A 21,336-nucleotide genomic window follows, 5' to 3' on the forward strand; every position below is an offset into this window, starting at 1 on the left:
TTCCCAAGCGATTAGAAAAGTTTAGAAACAAGGCTACCTAACCTCAACGTTTGCTTTCTACACCATTTCCATTTCACCATTTCTATGCTCCATTCCTCCATTTATTTGGGCGCCGTTTCATTGAACACGTGATTACAGAGTATTCCGCTATGCTAATCAGCATAAGTTGACGTTTGTGCTAGTCTCATAAAACTTTCCGATTGCTCTTTCTATCATTTAACAGTCAGTGATATTTCTGGGAACCCAATAAAATTAAATTTGTTGTCATAGAGAAGTTAGCACACGTTTGGTAAGGCCGCATTTGGTTCCTACCGGATTTGAAGCAAGCATTATCTTTGCAGGGTAATTGGTAACTTTCTAGTAACATGCCCTGCCCAGCGTATCCGTCCAGATTTAACCATCTTTTGCACACTAGGTACGCCGACGAACTGCGCGAGTTTATCCTCCGCCTTCAAACTCTACTTTCGTGTACATCACCGAAGATCGTCTCTCGAAAACTCCAAGCACTCGCAGGTTCTCCTGAAGTACGGTCCACGTTTCATAGTCATAGTGAACAACCAGTTTAATGAGCGTCTGTACAGAGTACATTTTGTACAAAGAATTACACTACGTTACACTACGGCCCAAGCGGCGTCGGTCGGCTTTGGTTCCACCGACCAGCATGTACTTTGTTCTGGGCGCTTTAGTCCGGTGAACTACTCAGCCACCGCCATAGATGTTCTGCCGACAATGTCCATATCATCGGCAGTGCAGAAGAATCGACTACATTTTTTGAAGATCGTGCTCTGTGTGTTGATATCCACTCAGTTCATAGCATCTTATACCACTATATATTGAACAGCAAGCCATCCATCACCTCAACGAAACCCTCTGTGAGATTCAGTCTGACCAGCTTTCCATAGAAGCCGTTCCCGCCTTTCCTTTTGAGTTTCCTTTCTTTACGGTCGATGGTATCACATGCCACTTTGTAGTCAATGAACAAGTAGTGCATCGGAACTCTCTATACGCACGCGGCTTTTTTCGTAGCTCTGCTGAAGCATAAATATTTGATCCCCCGAACGGGATGAAACGAGTTAATCAACCATCGCAGAACTTAGGCAACGAAACCGCTACTCTAAAAGATAATTGAAAGTTGGCGCAATACTTGGTAGAGAAATTATGGAAACGCTGGGTCCATGCATACTTGCCAACGTTTACACGACGCACTAGATGGTTTAAACCCGTGAAACTGCTAAAATCTGGGGACCTGGTGGCCGTAGTTGACAAAGGAAATTGAATTGGTTGGACAGCTAAAGATGGAGAAGAGGAACTGTCAACCGACCGGCAACTAAACTAGTACTAGTAGTCATTCAGGAGATACCAAGAGAACCGGAGATTAAGGTCTCAGGTGTACAACACGCTCCCGACATGCTTCTTGTTTCGACGCCATTTTAAGCAAAACTGGGTAAGCATAAACAAAACAAAAAATGTTTACAAAAAGAGGAGAGAGAGAGCTAACACATACATATTCTCATTTCTCTCTGAGTGCGAAAAAAAATCCAAAATTTTAATTGTCATCTGTTAGATTAGGATGAAACTCTGTCGACGTAGATATTACACTTCTAGCCAGTTTCACTCGAAATTTCATCGATTTTTACGTATACGCTAAAAAGTTACAACTTCAGTCTCACTTTTTTCGAAAACAGTGATCTTTAAATTCCAAAAAGTAAATCAAATTAAGTCAGGTCACCTAAAAGGATTGACTTATAATTGCTACCAAATATATAAACTCTACGGAAGGAAGAGGAACACAATTCAAGTCAATTCTATTGTCTCCCTACTAGCACGGTTGTTACAAAGTAGTCGTGGTAACCGAATTATGACTAATTTTGGTCGTAATCCAGTTGCTTCAACTCAATGGATCTAAAGTGTGCTACTTGGGCTTTCAAGGCTCCCATTTAGGACCTCTGCTTTTTATGTTGTACTTAAAAGACATTTCCTTCATTCTCAAGAACTTTAAACCGTTAATTTATGCCGAAAATATGAAGCACTTTTCTTTTTCCATCATATAAAACACGTTGCATTCTAATAAACAATAAAAAAGTGTTGCAAATACGCAATTGATTCTTTTGTACACAATATCGTTGTACATCACATTGGTATTGGTGAAATACTAAAACGTATTGTGTTTATCGCGGTCGTTTCGGTTTCCTATTGTTCGACCATTGACTACGCATTAACACGAATATTCTCTATCTTATCATCTGTCTTATTCTTACAAATCTATTTAACAAATTTAAATTACGTAAAATTAGGGCCCATAAATCGTATAATAACCTTGAGCAACAAACAGTGGATAACCACCGACTCTATAATATTACGGTACACTCAAATCTCGTTTTACGTCCACTGTTGGGGGGACGTAAAAAATCGGTCGTAAAAAAAGAGGACGTTAATTCAAATTTTGGACGTAAAACGAGAGGATTACTTGAATTGAAATTTTAATTGAAATTTTGTACGTAAAAAAAAAGTTGAATTTTCTAAAACCAGGTAAAGATTTTTGACGACGACGTTATTTCAAATTTCGAACGTAAAACGAGAGGACGTTAATTCAAATTTCGGACGTAAAAAAAGTGATGTAAAACGAGTGGACGTAAAAAGAGGTTCTAGTGAATAACAAGACTTGAAGACTACACCAGGCTACCGAGTCTGCTTTAACAATTACTCAAGGAATTTCAAAAGCATATTATTTTTGAGCACCAGTGCTGCCAAATGTTTTCAAACTTGGTTTGAAAACTAAATTTACAATTTTCTCACAATGCAGATAATTTGATCTCAAAAATTCCAACTTCATCTTCTTCTTCTTCTTCAGCAGCATAGAGCCGGGGTGGCACGTGCTGTTTCAAGCACTCCATTCAACTCGGTCTTGGGCCACTCTTCGCCAATTTCCTAGTCGTCTCAGAAGTCGCAAATCGCTTTCGACCTAGTCGAGCCATCGTGCACGTTGTGCCCTTCTGTTCCTGGTGCCGGTGGGGTTGTTGAAGAGGACTGTTTTCGTCGCACTGTCGTCCGGCATCCTTACGACGTGTCCGGCCCACCGTAGCCTGCTAACTTTCGCTAGATGTACGATGGGAGTCTCCATAAGCAGTGCCTGTAGCTCGTGATTCATACGCCTCCGCCACTCTCCGCTTTCAGTTTGTACTCCACCAAATATCGTCCGCAGCACTTTCCGCTCTAACACGGCAAGGGCGCGAATGTCCTCCGTAAGCAGCGTCACGGCTTCAAGTCCATAAAGAACTACCGGTCTAATAATGGTTTTGTACATTGTTAGCTTCGTGCAGCGGCGTATGCTTCCTGATCGTAGCGTTTTACGAAGGGCAAAGTAGGCCCGATTTCCCGCTTGGATGCGCCGCTGGATCTCCTTACAAGTGTTGTTGCCCGCGGTCACCAGCGATCCCAAATACACGAACTCCTCTACCACTTCTAGTTCGTCGCCGTCAACGGTTACCGTCCGTGGGAGGCACGCATTTGTTTCCTTTGAGCCTCTTCCTTTCATGTATTTGGTCTTCGACGCATTTATTTTTAGCCCAATTCTCCTAGACTCCGCTTTCAGTCTGGCGTAGATTGCTTCCGCCGTCGCAAAGTTCCTGGCAATGATATCGAAGTCATCTGCAAAGCCTAGAAGTTGGCTACTCTTGTTAAAAATCGTGCCTCTCGCTTCGATGCCCGCTCGTCGGATCACCCCCTCAAGAGCGATTTTGAACAGCAACTTCATCGTGTTGCGCAATTTTTTTACATATGAATCACTTGTCGCCCTGAGGTATTCTTTGCGGATCCCGAGATACAGCGTTTTAAATCAAGCAATCCCCCACTTTTTTGTAAAACTAAGAGCAAAATTACTTTATTTTGAAGCAGTGATTCATGGTTTGATTTCGATGATATAGACGTCATCCGCAAAACCAAGAAGTTACATTGAGTTGATCACCGCAATCCAAGAAGTATTTACTAGCTGACCCGACAAGCTTCGTATTGCCACAAATTAAACTGTGTTGTACATAAATCGTGAATCTCGCATAACCTTCACAATCTCGAGTTTTGCAAGTTTCTGAGGAGTTCATGGGTGGTTTATATACAAATTTTCCTCACAGTAAAGTAGAAAACAACGCCCTCCATTGCTTAGCCTGATAAAATAAAGCGGATAGCATTAAAATATTCGCCATGATCAGGGATGGCCAGCACCTCAACTTGCAGCGGGTGCGAAGAGTGATTCACACAGTTCTCTCTGCGAATAGCAAGGATGCAGAGGGTATAATCATTAGTTCACTGGTTCCTAGATGCAGTGTAAGTGGCAATGGAACTGACGACAGCGTCTTTTCTTCTCCGAAACACCGCACAAAGCGGACATGAAAACAACTACACTGCCACTGTGATGGCCAATTGTGGCTTCACTGTGAGATACAAGTGTGACTTGTCTGTGCGATCCTTACTGTGAATTCACACTTCATAGAACTGTATAGTTCATCAGCGCGCTGCAGCGGTAAAGATACTGAGAAGTCACTTGGAAGCAGTTTATTGGGGAGTTCGCTTTGTGTTGTTCCATTTCGATGAGCTACGCAGAAATTGAAATGCTTCTATGATGCATGTCAATGAATGACTTTATCGCGTGGAGCTGGCGGTTATAGGATATTTCGAACAATCATATTTTTATTGCCGTAGGACTACGTCTTACCGCAGATTGCCAAAAACTGGAAGAGTCTAAACTTTGTCGAGTTCGATTAGTTTTTAAGTTACGCAAAATTTTCTGTTTTATTTGTATGAGAGTCCTTATCCCCCTATCACAGGGGTGAGGCGACTAAAACCACCATAAAAAACTACAAGGTATACAGCCCTAAAGGTTGTACGAACGGGTGACGTAGGACTATATATTTATAAGAATCTATGAGTGCCATTGTTTAGAACAGAAGATTCGAAATATTCAGATTCAATTCTTCATTGAATGCAATGGTGGCTTTGAAAATACATGGACGGTTCATAAGTACAACGCCTGCAGCCATTGAGACATTGAAGATTTCTTTTAAAAATCTCTTGAATGTATCATAAAAGTTGAAATAGTAATGAATGACCAGCCCACAGATTATTGTATTAAATATGATTATGCGTAGCTTGACATGTTTCAATAATCTTACTTTTACTCGCTTGTGGCCTTTAAAAGGGCCATTGGTTACAAATAACATTAAAGCCAAAGCACGTTCATGGCAAATATGACGTGCCATTCGAATGTCTATGTCTTTTGACATGAATGGCAAGAGGCATGAAAGTTAGTTTACTAGTTTACTTTCACAGCTTACCGCTTGTTACATAGCAGAAAATATGGCACATACGCAAAAATTTCTGTTTATTTGTATGAAAGCCTTGAGTCCTTATCCTCCTACCACAGGGGTGAGGGGTTTAGAACCATCATAAAATAAATTCATAGCTCCAGAAACCCTTACATGCCAAGTTTGTTTCCATTTGCTTGATTAGCTCTCGATTTATGAGGAAATTTGTATTTCATTTGTATAGAAGCCCTCCCTCTTAGAAGGGGAGAGGTCTCAGTATACCATAGAACAAATTCTTGCCTGAAAAAACCCACACATTCCAAATTTGGTTCCTTTTAAATGATTAGTTCTCGAATTATGAGGTAATTTGTATGGGAGCCCCCTTTGCTAATAAGGGGAGGGGTCTCAATTCACCATAGAAAAAATTCTTGCCTTCTGAAACTCCCACATGCCAAATTTGGTTCCATTTACTTGCTTAGTTGTAGTTTTATGAAGAAATTTGCATTTAATTTGTATGGGAGCCCCCCCCCCCCCCCTCTTAGATGGGAAAGGGGTCTTAGTACACTATAGAAAAAAATACCTTCTAAAACCCCTGCATGCCTAATTTGGTTCCATTTGCTTGATTAGTTCTCGAGTTTTGAGAAAATTTGTGTTTCATTTGTATAGGAGTCCCCCCTCTTACGCCGTCCATAAAATTGCTTTCTCGCCCCTTTCGTAAAATTGCTGGCCATTTTATCTTTCCAACGACATATAAATTGTTCAGTTTCGTTCAGTAGTTTAGTAGTTATTAGCATTTGAAATCTTTCATTCCTACGTTACAGTTCTATTTTCGTTTTCACAAAGTGCTACCCAGTCCCAGATAGTAAACAAAGACGTAGTCCTACGTCAAAAATTCCTGTCTCCAAAACCCCCCACATAACAAATTTGGTTCCATTTGCTTGATTAGTTCTCTAGTTATGAGGAAATTTGTACAAATATCATTTGTATGGGAGGGGTCATAATTTACCTCCTGAAGCGAGCAGTCGTCTCAAAGCACCATAGAAAAAGAATTTGCCTACCAAAACACCCACATGCCAAGTTTAGTTTCATTTGCTTGATTAATTCTAAAGTTATGAGAAAATTTGTATTTCATTTGTATGGGAGCCCCCCCTCTTAAAAAGGGGAGGGGTCCTAATTCATCATAGAAAATTTCGTGCCTCCAAAAACCCCCACATGCCAAATTTGGTTTCATTTGATTGATTAGTTCTCGAGTTATGAGGAAATTTGTTTTTCATGTGTATAGGAGCTCCCCCTCCTAAAGTGAGGAGGGGTCCTAATTCACCATAGAAAAAATTCTTGCCTCCTAAAACCTTCACATGCCAAATTTGGTTCCATTTGCTTGATTAGTTCTCGAGTTATGAGGAAATTTGTATAGCATTTGTATGGAAGCCCCCCCTCCTCTTAAAGGGGAGAGGAGTCATTTTTCCCCTTCTAAAGAGGGGAGGGGTCGCAATTTACCATAGAAAAAATTCTTGTCACCAAAAACACCCACATGCCAAATTTGATTTGGTTCCATTTGATTGATTAGTTCTCATATTTTGCAGAAATTTGTGTTTCATTTGTATGGGAGCCCCCCAGGGAGAGTGGGTCTCTAACCATCATAAGAACCTTCCCTGACCCCAAAAACCTTCACATGACAATTTTCACGCCGATTGGTTCAGTAGTTTTCGATTCTATAAGGAACATCCCGACAGACAGACAGAAATCCATTTTAATAGGTATAGATTTTGTGATGACAGTCCCGTTCCTTTCCACGCAAGCACTTTGTATTCCAGCAAATAGCAGGTTAGAGAGTGCATCCTCATGTTTCAGTCCATCTCACGACACGAAAGCGTCGGAAAGCCATGCTCTAGCATTATCTGCCACATCTCATTTCGTTTGACTGCATCGTACGCCACCTTAAAGTTCACAAACCGATTATGAGTTTGCAAGTTGTACTCCCAGGCTTTGTTTAGTAACTGACGCAGGGGGAATATCTGATCCGTTGTTGAGCGATCCTCACAAAAACCAGCTTGGTACTCGCCGACGGAGGACTCCGCTAACGGTCTCAGTCTACGGGAAAAAGAGCACTTTATAGGCAGAATTGAGCAATGCAATACCTTGATAGTTTTTACGCTCGAGTCAATGTGCTTTTTTAAAAATACGATAAATGAGGCCATCTAATCATTCCTTCGGCATTTATTCTTCCCCCCAAGTCCTGACAATGAACCGGTGGATTGCTTGCTCCAGCTTTTAGAAGTTTAGCTGGGATACCGTCCTTCTTAGCAGCCTTATCGTTTTCAGCTCACTGAGTGCCTTCTTAACCTCTTTCTGTGTTGATGGCTCCACAGCTTGGCCATCGCTCGTAAATATTATCCTATTCCTGCGGATCCCCGTGTTTATCTCTCTATTCAGCCGCGTCTGGAAGTGCTCCTTCCATCTGGCTGCTAACGCTGTTTTGTCAATAAGTAAGTTGCTATCACTATCATTGTCCATTACAGGCATTGCAAAATCATTGCACCTCACCGTTTTGTAGAAACTTCGTGTATCGTTGATGGTGCGTCTCTCCTCTGCACCGGTGAGCATGTACTCCTCATACTCGCGTTTTTTAGACGTTGGTTTCTTCTTTCTACAGCTCTAGCCTCACTCTAGCTTTCTCTGTCTGGCGTGTAACCACAGTGAGAATGCGACTCCTGGCCTGGTTCTTCTCATCCCCCTCTGGCAGTCGACATCAAAGCAGCTGTTACGCTGTCTTCCATGCGTCGTGCATTCAAGCTCTCTCACAGTTGTTTCAAAGGCACCATGGAGGTTCCTGCACAGCCCACATATATCTTCTTCCTTTTCGTCTTGCTGTTCCGCAATTCGTTCATCAAGCTTTTTGGCGCTTTTCGCCACCAGGCCAACATGTTGAAACGCAGCGTCCTCTTAGTGCGAGCCTTTGCCGGGTTCGACAACCTTGCACGAAGCTTACACGAATCTTACACAAGATGAGATAATGGCCACCCAAGTAACAATTTGGGTTTTATTACACTCTTATGATGGCATTTAAGACCAAAATTGGTCTTGAAGACCACCATAAGAGTACAATAAAACTCACATTGTTGCTATAACTTCATCTATTACCTAGAATTAAATAAAAAGAAAACTTATCCAATTTAATTCTACTATCACTATGTATATTTATTCTTGACAAATACGTATAACAGATAACTTTCGAGAAATTTCGTGTTCGAAAACCGACACTGAGGAAACCCGCAAATTATAGGCAAAATACTTCAAGAATAAATGTACATAGTAGAATTAAATTTGATAAGTTTTCTTTTTATTTAATTCCAGGTTTCGTATTCTACTAAGACGCTCCAAAAACTTCAGCTCATCCATTATATTTTAAGACATCCGATGAAAATGTAGCGAACCCTCGAGTTTCGGGTTACCTTTTGCATGTACGTAGCATTTTTTACGATTTTCACTTTTCTGGAAGAGAAACGACTCGCAGAAGAGTTTCAAGTTACCCCAGATGACGCCATCGGAAAAGTGCTGACTTGAGCTTTGAGTCGCGCAAATCGTTTTAAAATTTGTCGTGAAATTTATGGCTCAAATTGGGGTGAAATCTGCGAAGTAATAGAAGTAATATTCGGAAGTGATTATCTCTGATAGGATTTAGATTGAATGCTAATGCTTGCGTCACATGATTTGAATCAAGTTGAACATAAATCCGTTACTACGGAGCTCAGCCGACGAAACCCCTTATGGGACTACTACATGGTTCTATAAAAAAATATTTTCCAATGATTCCAAACACTTGACGGTGTTGCTCCGACATCCGGTTCGTCTTCCTACGCAGCACTCCGATGGATCGCTTAGTGCCACAGCAGGCCGGCAGAGAACAGATAACAGTAGAATCTTCCTCCTTTCACCAGTTAAGGAACAAGATAATACTGTTCTTGTCAACAAATGTTTTTCCCCTCCAGTTGACAGGACGATGGTTGACTGTCTCGAGCCGGAGACTATAGGCTGGCTGGCTGGTGAAAAATTTAAACGAAAAGCTCCTGCCGTGCGAGTGATAAAACTCGAAACAAGCACCCTTCGAAGTGATTTAATGTGAGCCGCTAGGAACAGTGACGGCTCAGGCGGTGGCGCCCACCGAACCAACGAGAATGATGGAAAGACGTTCAGATGTGATATTTAGTTAACGGATTTAATCTTTTTAAATGATGGGAAAAGTCTTTCAGTGCGCCATAAAACGAGCGAGCGAGCGTGCGACTGGCGTCTGCTTGTAAGCGGCTTAGCGCACAGACGACATGCATCATCGGCTGTACCCATGGCCACAGCAAGAGCAGCAGCAGCAGTGCTGTTCCACGCACGGGGTCCATCCGTCATGGCGCTGCTCATTACGTATACGCTGCCGGTTCTTCGCTTACGTCGCGTCGAAGGTCTGCCCGATTCCGTGGAATAGAGATGTGCTTTTTTGCGGAAAAGGTCCTTTATGTTTAACAATAAATGTTTAACATCCAGTGCAATAAACGGTGGAAAATTCGGTATAATCTAGATTGACATAAAATTTAGTTATAAGTCATAATCTTCTACGATCGTTTAATATTATTGCACTGTCGGATATTGTTCTGCCAGCTAGACTAGCAGTCTGTGCTAGCAGGTATGACTATTTCTAAGTTTTATTAAACATTGAAAGAGTGATTAAATTTTTCTTTGACATGTGCAAGACGCAAGATGCGTGAAAAAATTATATCCATTTAAAAATTAATCGCCGTGTAACTGTTTTACTGAAAGTTTTTATACTCCCTTGACACATTCCAGAATCGCATTTGCAATTAGTGTCGCATATGAATAGCAAAGTTAATATCATTCTCGAAGCTTCGCTGCAGCTCGGACGATTTTTCCGCTTTGCTTTGTCCGTAATGTCCACCAGATCCTAGTTTTTCCCTTTGTTTCACTTACTCGTTACCCATCGTAAAAAAAAGATCTCCAGTAAAGCCAACTAATGACCCAAACAAGCGAACCCAGGGCCTGGGGGCTGGAATTCCATTTCCTCTTGAGAACCGACCGGCAGTAATAATAAAAATGGGCAAGTAGGCGTAACTAAAAACGTTGATGTCGGAGATCCCGTCGGCTTCTGGATTCCTCATAAATGACTTGTGTGAAAGCAAACGCGCGCCCGGGGTTCGTTGGCTTACTCGACCGTAACGGGAAGCACCATCAAAGGAACACACAGACACAATATGAATCTCTCTAACCCAGCGCGTCCGTCGTCGGTCCGACCGACCAACGAACCGAGGAAACGCACAACGTAAAAATGGATTTGCGAAAACCACTCGGACGAAGAAAGTTTCCATTCGTTTTTGCTCAACGGATCTCACCACTTTCTTTTGTTTTTCTCTAGTCTAATGAAATCAGCCAAGAACCACCGGCAACAGAAATGAAATTGAGTTTCTCCTTACTTACTTTTTTCTTCCTGCCAACTGGAGCGGAAAACTTCACCGTGTAACTTCTAGATCTAGAGTATAGTTACGTACAGTTCCGTGCCCGGCTGCTGGGAGGAATGCGCATGGAATTCGAAAAATCTTATATTTGATGAAAAAAAATGTGTTTGAAAATGGATTTCTAACCAGTTGCACAACTCGCTGAAGAAATTAAATCGAATCGTGCCTCTATTAAACGGTTCGTAATTTTAAGTTCAACGCCACCCACCCTCTGCGCTGGTCCTTTGATTCTGATAAACTGATTTTTTTTTCTTTCCCTCTTTCTTTTTCACGCTCGCACGCCATTTCCGTCGACAGTTTCCTTAAGCCCGACACTGACGATGACCACGGAAGAGTCGGCCGGTCAGCAGCCCTACTTCGACTTTGATGTACAGCGAAATCTCACCGTAACCGTGGGCCAGACGGGCTTCCTGCACTGCCGAGTGGAGCGGCTCGGCGACAAGGACGTAAGTATTCCATTTGGCGGGATGATGAGAGTTAGGATGAAGCAAATTTTTTTTTATAATACTTTACGTCTATTTTTTGTTTGCTTTGGCTTTTCGCTGGTTCAACGCTACATTTTTTTGCGGAAATCTGCGGTTTCTCTGATCCTGATGAGGCTCTATCTCAGGTACTGATAATCTAATGGAACTGTCGGGTGATTTTTATTAGTTTTTGAGCTATAATTTAAAATGTTGGCACCTGTACAGGTTGCAAAGTTTGAACGGTATTAGGAAACCTCCCAACACAGTAGCAGAAACTAATAATCTAATGCAATATAAAGTTTCAATTTAATTTAACAAAATCTAGTACCTGTATTTTTAATGAGCTGTATTTAATCATAAGATTGAAGGTGGTAATTTATTGATTCTGAAAATCAAGTTCCAAAAATGATTATCCTCTAATTATTTTTTCCGCACTGTTAGACGACGCAACTAAGTCTAACAATGTTTTATTCCCTCGAATCATAACACAGACTTGGAGAACGAAAATTGTTAGTACTCAGTCTGTTCGTATTGTTTTGATTGCTTACCAGTCTGCTTCTTCAGCTACTAACCAGTCAAGTAAGCGACAAAACTAGATAAAACTTGATCGTAAAATAGCAATAAAACTTTTATGGTTTTATCATTTATCACTTTGAACAAAAGCATGTTTTTAGCAAAATGATTTTCTCACTAGTTTTGTTTCGATGAGAATCGGAATCTTTTGAGCAAAAAAAAAATCCATTGTCAATCACTTTTAACTAGTTTCGATTGCGCGTCATTTGAATATTGAACGTTGGCTTGTCCCTGAGTATCAAACAAAAAATAAAACTAAGTTTTGCATTCGTCAGCGATGTCATGACGGATAGTGGACGCTAGCATTTAACTTTACTTGAAAAACTTTCGATAATATGCAAAAGAATCGACGTAAACATTTTCTTCACTCTCAGGATCCAAAGTACAGGTGGAATTCTTAATTTATACACGTTAAAGAGTGTCCTCGATAAAATTGCAACAAACTCAAACTGCACTAACTTTTGAACCATTGGGTAAAATTAATTGAAGCTTTGCGTGGAGAAAGTTTAAAGGGCATTGTTTATGCTGTGTAAGTCTTTTTGTCAGGAGCGCAAAGATATAAAAAATGCCGTCGAAAGAACACCTCGTTTGTGAAAAAAATCTGTTCAAGTAGGGTTTAATTCTAATTCCCGGCGTAGTAGATAGGACGATTCTAATTTTCATCATTTGTTGGATGGATTTAATGAATACTCCAAAAGTTCTTGTGCTGATTTGACTAAAACCCACTTACCTTCCGATCCGTGAACTTTGAAATCACTGAAAAGCGACTATTAAAGCATATTATTGAAATTACGCAATTGACTTTATTTCTTAAATTCGTCGTACCGTTTTAAAATCTGTCCATCAAAATTTTTCATCGTCCAAACTAAAAATCACAACCATGTTTACGAAGCTAACGCGCATGTATTTGTGTAGGATGGCATGAGAAATGTTATTCTGCAAAATTTCTGCAGGCCAGGCAATTTTCCTGGCTGTAGAATAACGACAATGCCTTTCATGAGGTATTTTCATTTATGAATGACGGAAATTAAAACGATTAGTCGACATTTTCTTCTTCGTCGCACGAAAAAACGTAGAAGATTTGGCTGGTAGGACTTGTTTAATGATAAAAAGCATTTAAATAGATCTCAGTTCACTTTGATTGATGTATCATAAAAATGCCGATATTTCTAATAATTTGTGTTGGATAGAACGGGAATAGGCAATTTCGACAAAGCAGCAACATACCCTACCTCGAAAATAAGAATCTATCACATGGTGCCATCGGTTAAAAGTTGGGAATCCAGTATTCTACGGTTTCTCGTGTCATAAAACGGTTCGAAGGATATCTGACTGTCAATCGTGAGTCAAGATGTGGAGGCGTCCGACTCCGAATACTGTTTAGGATTACACGCGCGTAATTGGGGCCTTCGACAGGAAACCACACTCCTCCGTTCTAGAGGTAGCAAAAACAACTGAATCTGAGCAAAAGTTTCGTACAGAAGACCAAAACTCGCGTTGAATACCGTACGTTAAAGTTTGAGACGGCCCCATCAGGATACGATTGCGAAAAGCCGTGCCCAGAGGTTATACGATACGTTCTGGACGACGAGACCTACGTGAAAGCGGACTCCAAACAAATTCCGGGGAACCAATGTTTGACTGCAAATGATAAGTTTGATGTTTCAGAGAACCTCCGAAAACAGAAGATGTCGAACTTTGCCTAGAAGTTCTTCATTTGGCAAGCAATTTGTTCATGTGGACAACGGAGTACACCTTTCGTGACCACAGGTACAATAAATGGACCGGTGTATTTGAAAGAGTGTCTCCAAAAACGACTTAAGAATTCTTTTTCTTCTGAAATTTCACAACTGTCCTACGGTCTCCTGATAGAATTTGGATTCATGCATTCATGTGATGACATTCTTCAACATTCTAAAGTAGTCAAAACAGTTGATGAAATGAAGAAAGCATGGCTAAATATGCAAAACATGTCTTTTTTGAGGTTATGCAAAACCTCATGGATGCGGCTAAGGCTAAAGTGCGGGCATTTGGATACGGAGGCGAAATTTGATAAAATAATGCCGCTAAAACTAAGTTTAATTGTTTCATTTGATGCCCTGAAAGTTTGATGACAATCGGATAAAAACTCGAATTAATTTTGTGTATTGCAATTTTAACGAGGACACCCTTTCTCCTCTTCTCCTCTTCTGTTGGGTACTCTCGCCACTGCGTCCATTATTTTGAACTATTGTGGTATGCCCCATTGTTTCTTTTGCTGTACGCTTCAGCAAATATATTATATTAACAATATAGTTCACTCCTCTATGATCCTAAAGACACGACTACTAGCGCCATTGCGGCATAAAAGGTTACCAAAGTACACCGTGAATTCGACACGTCAATCGGAAACAGCTCAACTTTCAGTATAGAGTCTAGCCATTTCTAGATAGAATTAACAAAGGGCGAATGTCGCAAATGTAAACCAAACGGATGAGTTATTTTCTGCTAGACCAGTATAAGAAAATCAGCTCTCGCTCGGTTTGTTCACGTTTGCCACATTCTCTGGTTTGCTGGTTCTATCTTCAATTCAATTCAATTCAATTCTCCATCATCCCTTTTACACTCATGGAATTGCGCATATGAAGATAGAATCAACAAAAGGGCGAATGCCGCAAGCGTAAAAAACCATTTGAGAGTTGAGTTTGCTAGGCTCGTCCAGCAAAAAATAACTCACGCGTTTTGTTTACACCTGCAGCATTCGCCCTTTTGTTAACTCTATTGAGATATGTGAGTGTAGGGGAACTGTGGGTAAAATGAACAGGGGGGGGTAAAATGAACAGGCAGCCAAATTCCCAGTAAACCGATTAAAATCTGTTCCAGATCAATAGGTATCTTCTCCTAGAAGCATTTCAAGCTGTTTAAGACAATATGTGGTGATCATAAGCTTTCCAATGTGAAAAAAAATGGAAAAAGTAAAAAATATTTGGAAAAATTTGACGCCGATGATAATTTCCACTATTAGTAAATAAGCTATTTTAGCGAAACAAATTAATTTTCGACTATTGGTATCATTCAGTATTGTTTGCTTACCACTATCCTGCGGATCTGTCGAAAATTCCAAATGTTTTTATCAACTGTTTGTTTATAATAAACACTTGAAAACAATTGGTGTTTTGGGGGTAAAATGAACACCTCACTATGAGGGTAAAATGATCTGTGTGTATCATGATATTTTATTTTCCATTTATCAGCAGCTACGAAATAATTACAATTCAAGCAATAAAAATGATTGAGTCTCTCGAAAACTGACGGAAAATGACCGAGTGCTGGAAAATCCTGCGAGCTAAAAGTCAAGCATTGTATGAACGTGACGAAGATACATTATGTTAACTGTGTGGAGTCCCATTTTAATTCCAACAGCCCTGTTGAATACCTACGGCTTATGTAGAACAATGATAATGTAAAATAATGTTTAATTTATCCAAACTGCATGTTAACTTTAGTTTTCTATGACATGTTCATTTTGCCCTCACTGCATGTTCATCTTAACCACCTGAAAAAAATCAGGCTCGAATGTGACGCTTTCAAAAAAGAGGAATTTTTCATGACAAATAGTCCTATTTTGAGCATCTTTATATATTACTACGTGGAATATGAATCCAGCTTTCAATTCGTATAGTGCGATCAGCATTTGGTTGGTTCCTGGGGAAGAAAATGGCGAAATTGCTAAGGGTGTTCATTTTCCCCCCAGTTTCCCTAAATGAAGAATTATTGTCAAAAATCTTTCTGTTCCTTACACTCTTTAATGATTTCCTGACCTTGCTTGTTTTGAAGACTATACATTTACTGGTGGCAGCACCTTATTTTCGTAGCCGCGTATTAAGTGAAAATTTACTAGACGGTTTAAAATAAAAACGTTGCTACAATTTAAACATTTGGTTGGATCGCTAAAACCAAGATTTGTCAATTTTTCGTATAACAAACTAATCCGGTTAGTTTTATTATTGTTCAAGTGCTAAATTTGTAAAATAGGTCGCATATACTGTGCAGTTTCTGGATGTTCCAGTTTAAAAGAAGATCCTTCCAGGGTTTCCTTTTTCCGAATTAATTCTATCAAAAGGTAAACTATTTCTGGAATATTTCGATTTCCAGTTATGTTCCTATTTCATTACATCTTTAGGCAAACGGATACGTGGGCAAAGTTTTGTCGCAAACCGTCAATCAGCAAAAGTAGTCTGATTTGTTCATGAATCCGATTTTTTCAATCCGATTTGTTATCAAACGTCAAGAGTTAATACAACAGAGCATGAATGAAAAATTATGACAATTATAAATTAATTGTTTTTAGTTTATTCCTGCACGCTACTGAAATGTCAAAAATGTTGTTCAAATATTACGTACACGTTCGACATTATGGTTCGTAAAAAGCTGGATAGTTTCTACTATTCATAATTAATTTTTATATCTAATGTTACAATCTAGAAGAATGACGTCACAGGGTTAGAGATAGCACATTCGATCTACCGCACCTTTTACTTATGCATTGGTTGCACGCTTAAAAATTTTTGTTGCAAAAGCTTTTAGTCACCTTTTTGTCCGCAAGAGGGTGTTACTTTTGCATCTTTTCGGATATATATGAGATTTGGCGAAGTGAACTATATTGTTAATATAGTATATTTGGCTTCAGGCTTTCCTATCACTTATTGAGGAAGTGGTAGGCTGGTAGCTGGAGTGAGACAGGTGCCAATCAGGGATGACTTGGTTTATTAACCTTATAAACCTGATCGGCGACGCAAACCAGATCTCCCTAGGCTCTAGTAGGGCCTTTTTGAGATACTGCAGTCTGCGTCCTATTGGTGCTCCACAATTGCAGAGTAAGTGTTCTGTGGTTTCGCTCTCGGTATTACACAGGCGACAAATATCATCTTGCACGAAACCACGAGGACACTCTTTATCTCTGAGCTTCTCAAATGGCTTCGAGGTTAGACACCGGTTTACTAGAGTACCGGTCGAGTTCCAAGCAAGAGCAGTACAGGCCTGTCTCCAGGGTGTTTTCCGTAATCCGACCCGGATTACCACCCAACAGATTCGGTCCCGTCCGGTTTGTTCCGACTTCCGACCGGATAGTGTATCTCTGGAGCGTAAAAAATAACTCTAACCATGTAGAGAGAAAACAACTTTATTTGACTACGAACAAAGTACAACTAACTCGATATATTCTTTTACTAAATATTACAATAGGTTTCAATACATCATCCATGCCTATAAAAAAGGATTTCTGTCTGTCTGTCCCTATATTCCTTTTAGAATCGAAAACTACTGAACCGATCGGCGTGAAAATTTGCATGTAGCGGTTTTTGGGGCCAAGGAAGGTTCTCTCGATAGAAAAAGACCCCTCCCTCCACTAAGATGGGGGGATCCCATACAAATCTATGCCTACAAAAATGGAAAAATGGAACCAATCGGAGTGAAAATTTGCATGTAGAGGTTGTTGGTGCCAGGGAAGGTTCTTATAATGGTTAGAGATCCCTACCCCCACTAAGAGGGGGGGCTCCCATACAAATGAAATACAAATTTCCTCATAACTCGAGAAGTAATCAAGCAAATGGAACCAAATTTGGCCATCTGAGCCTCGGATCAATTTTGTGTTTTTCGACCAATTTTTAAACCTTTGTTATAGTATAACAAAGGTAAAACGTTTGTAGTTTATTTCATAGCAAAATTTGAAAATGTAGAGTCAAATATAACCGGATTCGGACCCACTTCTCCCCCCAGGCCCTGTAGGTAACAGATATTTGATGACCAAGATTTACCATTCATATGAAGAACATATATGTGTATGTAAAAATAGCCTAAATTTTCAACCAATACAAAGAATTAAAATTATTTCGCGTCAACAATGTTCTACCTATCGTACTAATACTTACCTACACAGGTCGTTAGGACCGCTGACCTATCAATAACATCTTTTCTAGGTAGATAGAAGCGGTAATCAAAACATTACCATTTTACGCCTATATAAGGGGACCGCTCAGCAGTGTATTTATCATTTCAGCTCGAGTTGAAGTTCTAGTTCAAGTGTAAAACCATTCAAATCTAACCAACATGCATTCATCATCGAACGTAGCCTGCAAGTTTAGCGAAAATATGGAAGTGGCCACCTATCAGTCGCGAAGGCTTCCTCGCAATTTATCTGTGGAAGTTTTTTCTTCTGCAGAGGGCACCACCGTGCGTCTGATAGACGACCAAACTGTAAGGAGTACCAACAACTATTATCCGTGTATAAAAATTTTTGGAAATCGTAGCAGCAACAAACTAATCCCGACTTCGTTGTTCGAAACCGTGCAGCAACTCAACGAGCGTTTTCAGTTCCAGTCGGCTGAAATTGAGAATTTCCACTCTACAGACAGGTGGATCGGTTACTGGATGCCTCAGCTACGCCATTTACAAGTTAGCATCAACAAAAACGACTCTGCCTTCTGGCCGGATATTTTTAAATCGTTTACTAATGTGACCAGTCTCACTATAAGCCACGGTCACGACGAAGTTCTTCGTTCGGCACAAAAGTACTGCCGGAAGCTGACTACACTGCGCTTAAAGTATTATTCCATCAGTGCGAATCTACAGACATTGTTGAATTTCCCGGCTCTGGAAGAGTTCATTATATTTGAAGCGTACTTCCCGGCTCCCAGCAGAGCGCCAACTCTTCCGAAAAACGCCGACGTGCTCCGTCTGCCAAAGTTGAAAGTGCTGAACGTTTTGCTCACTAGAGAAACGGCCGGTATCACCAACGGAACACCATCCGATACCCATTTGAAAATTCACGCACCGCAATTGGAAAGGATATACGTAACGGATTTTGGATTACAGTTCGTCACCATCGTGGATCCGATTAGGATCGACTGGTTGATAATGTACACGGACGGATGTTTGCCCAATTTTCACCCGGTATTTGATATATATAGGCCGGATTCATGGTTTACTCACGTCCAAAAGGTGGAAATGTTGTATAACGAAAAATTGGGCCCATGTGTGCAATGTTCGAAAATGCTCGATTGGTTTCCACGAAAAGTTGTATCACATTAAATAATCATTAGCATTATCATTATTAGCATTAGCATATTTTAAAATATAAAGGTATGATTTAACAAATATTACTTCTATTTCGTTTTTTATTTTTCACTACCTGACCCGACGAACTTCGTATTGCCACAAATTAAACTGTGTTCGTGTTGTACATAAATCATGAATCTCGAATGCCCTTTGTCACAATCTCGAGTTTTGCAAGTTTCTGGGGGTGGGGAGTTAATGGGTGTTTTAATATACAAATTTTCCTCACAGTAAAGTAAAAAACAACTCCCCCCATTGCTTAGCCTGATAAAGGGGATAGCATTTAAATATTCGCCATCATTACAAACCATTTCGCCGAATACCATTTTGCGGAACACCAATTCTCGGTTGATCATAACGCGGAATATAGAGTTTCACAGAATACCATTTCGCGAAAAACCTTACGCGGGATGTACCATTTTACGGAAAATCTTTTCGTAGAAAGTACCATTTCCAGACCAAGTCAGAACATTTAGGAACATAAATTAACCTAGATAGAGGTGATCTCTACGGGGGGCTGCCCCCCGCAGTGGCCGGCGCTTCCGACGGCAGGTCGTCGGCAACACTCGCGGCTTGTAGCTGTCTCGCGCTGAATTATCTAATGTTACTATTGATAGTTTTTGGTGGTCTTGTTATTGATTAATGTTTTATGAAAGAGTCTAAAATTTCTCAAGTTCGATTAGTTTTTGAGTTACGCAAAAATTTCTGTTTTATTTGTATGTATTTGATCATGTGATATATTCTAAATTTGCGATGAAAACAACTAACAAATGGCACAGTTCTGTACAGAAGAAGAACCGGCCTTTCTTCTTCTTCTTCAGCAGCATAGAGCCGGGGTGGCTCGTGCTGTTTCAAGCACTCGTCTCCATTCAACTCGGTCTTGGGCCACTCGTCGCCAATTTACTAGTCGTCTCAGAAGTCGCAAATCGCTCTCGACCTGGTCGAGCCATCGTGCACGTTGGACCCCTCTGTTCCTGGTGCCGGTGGGGTTGTTGAAGAGGACTATTTTCGTCGCACTGTCGTCCGGCATCCTTACGACGTTTCCGGCCCACCGTAGCCTGCTAACTTTCGCTAGAGGTGCGATGGGAGTCTCCCCAAGCAGTGCCTGTAGCTCGTGATTCATACGCCTCCGCCACTCTCCGCTTTCAGTTTGTACTCCGCCAAATATCGTCGGCAGCACTTTCCGCTCAAACAAGGCAAGGGCGCGTATGTCCTCCGTAAGCAGCGTCACGGCTTCAAGTCCATAAAGAACTACCGGTCTAATAATGGTTTTGTACATTGTTAGCTTTGTGCGGCGGCGTATGCTGCCTGATCGTAGCGTTTTACGAAGGGCAAAGTAGGCCCGATTTCCCGCTTGGATGCGCCTCTGGATCTCCTTACTAGTGTTGTTGTCCGCGGTCACCAGCGATCCCAAATACACGAACTCCTCTACCACTTCTAGTTCATCCCCGTCAACGGTTACCGGTACCGAGCTTTCAAATGGAGTAAAAAATGTGTAGGCGGCCATCTTGGGTTTGGTCGCCATATTGGATTTTATCAAAAAATCACCGCTTTCGCCGTGAGTTTCCCAACCGATTTTCATTTTAATACCATCATTGGAATGCTGAGAAAAAATGTTGCAATACACATTCATTAAATTAGATGTGCATTGACAATCTATACCTTTAAAAATGGATTTCTCTCTGTCTGTCGGTATGTTCCTTATAGAATCGAAAACTACTGAGCCGATCGGCGTGAAAATTTGCATGTATGGGTTTTTGGGGCCGGGGAAGATTCTTATGATAGTTAGAAACCCCTCTTCCCTAAGAGGGCCCCGATATATATTTGGTCTATATCGAAGTTTTCCAGTTCATGCAATTAATCATTCTTCGCCTCAGATACTTCCTCACTTCAAAAAGCTTTCGTTTTTTCGACAGCCTTTACAGTCAGCTGTTAGAGTACAGTCAGCCCACAATCATGGGTCACACACAATTATGGGGGACATTTTAGTTTTATATGCCGGTTGATACTTGAATACTATATTATTATATTACTTTATTGTAGCATTTTTTCTCGGCATTCCAATGGTGGTCTTAAAATGAAAATCAGCTAGGAAGCTCACGGCGAAAGCGGTGATTTTTTGATAAAATCCAATATGGCGACCAAACCCAAGATGGCCGCCAACAAATATTTTATTCCATTTGAAATCCCAGTTCTTCTTCTTTACAAAACTGTGCCATTTGTTAGTTGTTTCATTGCAAATTTAGAAAATATCACATGATATAGCTCAAAAGGATTGCTAAAAATTCCACATTTTTTAAACTGTCGGGCTCCTTAGCGAACGACGGGTTAATTGTTTCGAGGCATTAAAAGTGTAATTCTCATGTTTTAACCATTTTCAACCAATCAAGTACA

At 40.6% G+C, this 21,336-nt stretch overlaps 1 protein-coding gene across 1 annotated transcript in view; it reads left to right on the forward strand.

Moving 5' to 3' along the window:
- The window catches only part of LOC128733832 (zwei Ig domain protein zig-8), a 127,998-nt gene that overhangs the window by 15,017 nt on the left and 91,645 nt on the right, over nt 1-21,336 (forward strand). The window contains exon 2 of the mRNA XM_053827649.1: nt 11,111-11,259. Within this exon, the coding sequence (XP_053683624.1) occupies nt 11,111-11,259 (149 nt within the window). The remainder of the gene's footprint in view (nt 1-11,110; nt 11,260-21,336) is intronic.

The sequence above is a fragment of the Sabethes cyaneus genome, chromosome 2 (genome assembly GCF_943734655.1).
Source record: "Sabethes cyaneus chromosome 2, idSabCyanKW18_F2, whole genome shotgun sequence".
In the NCBI taxonomy this organism is placed as follows: domain Eukaryota; kingdom Metazoa; phylum Arthropoda; class Insecta; order Diptera; family Culicidae; genus Sabethes; species Sabethes cyaneus.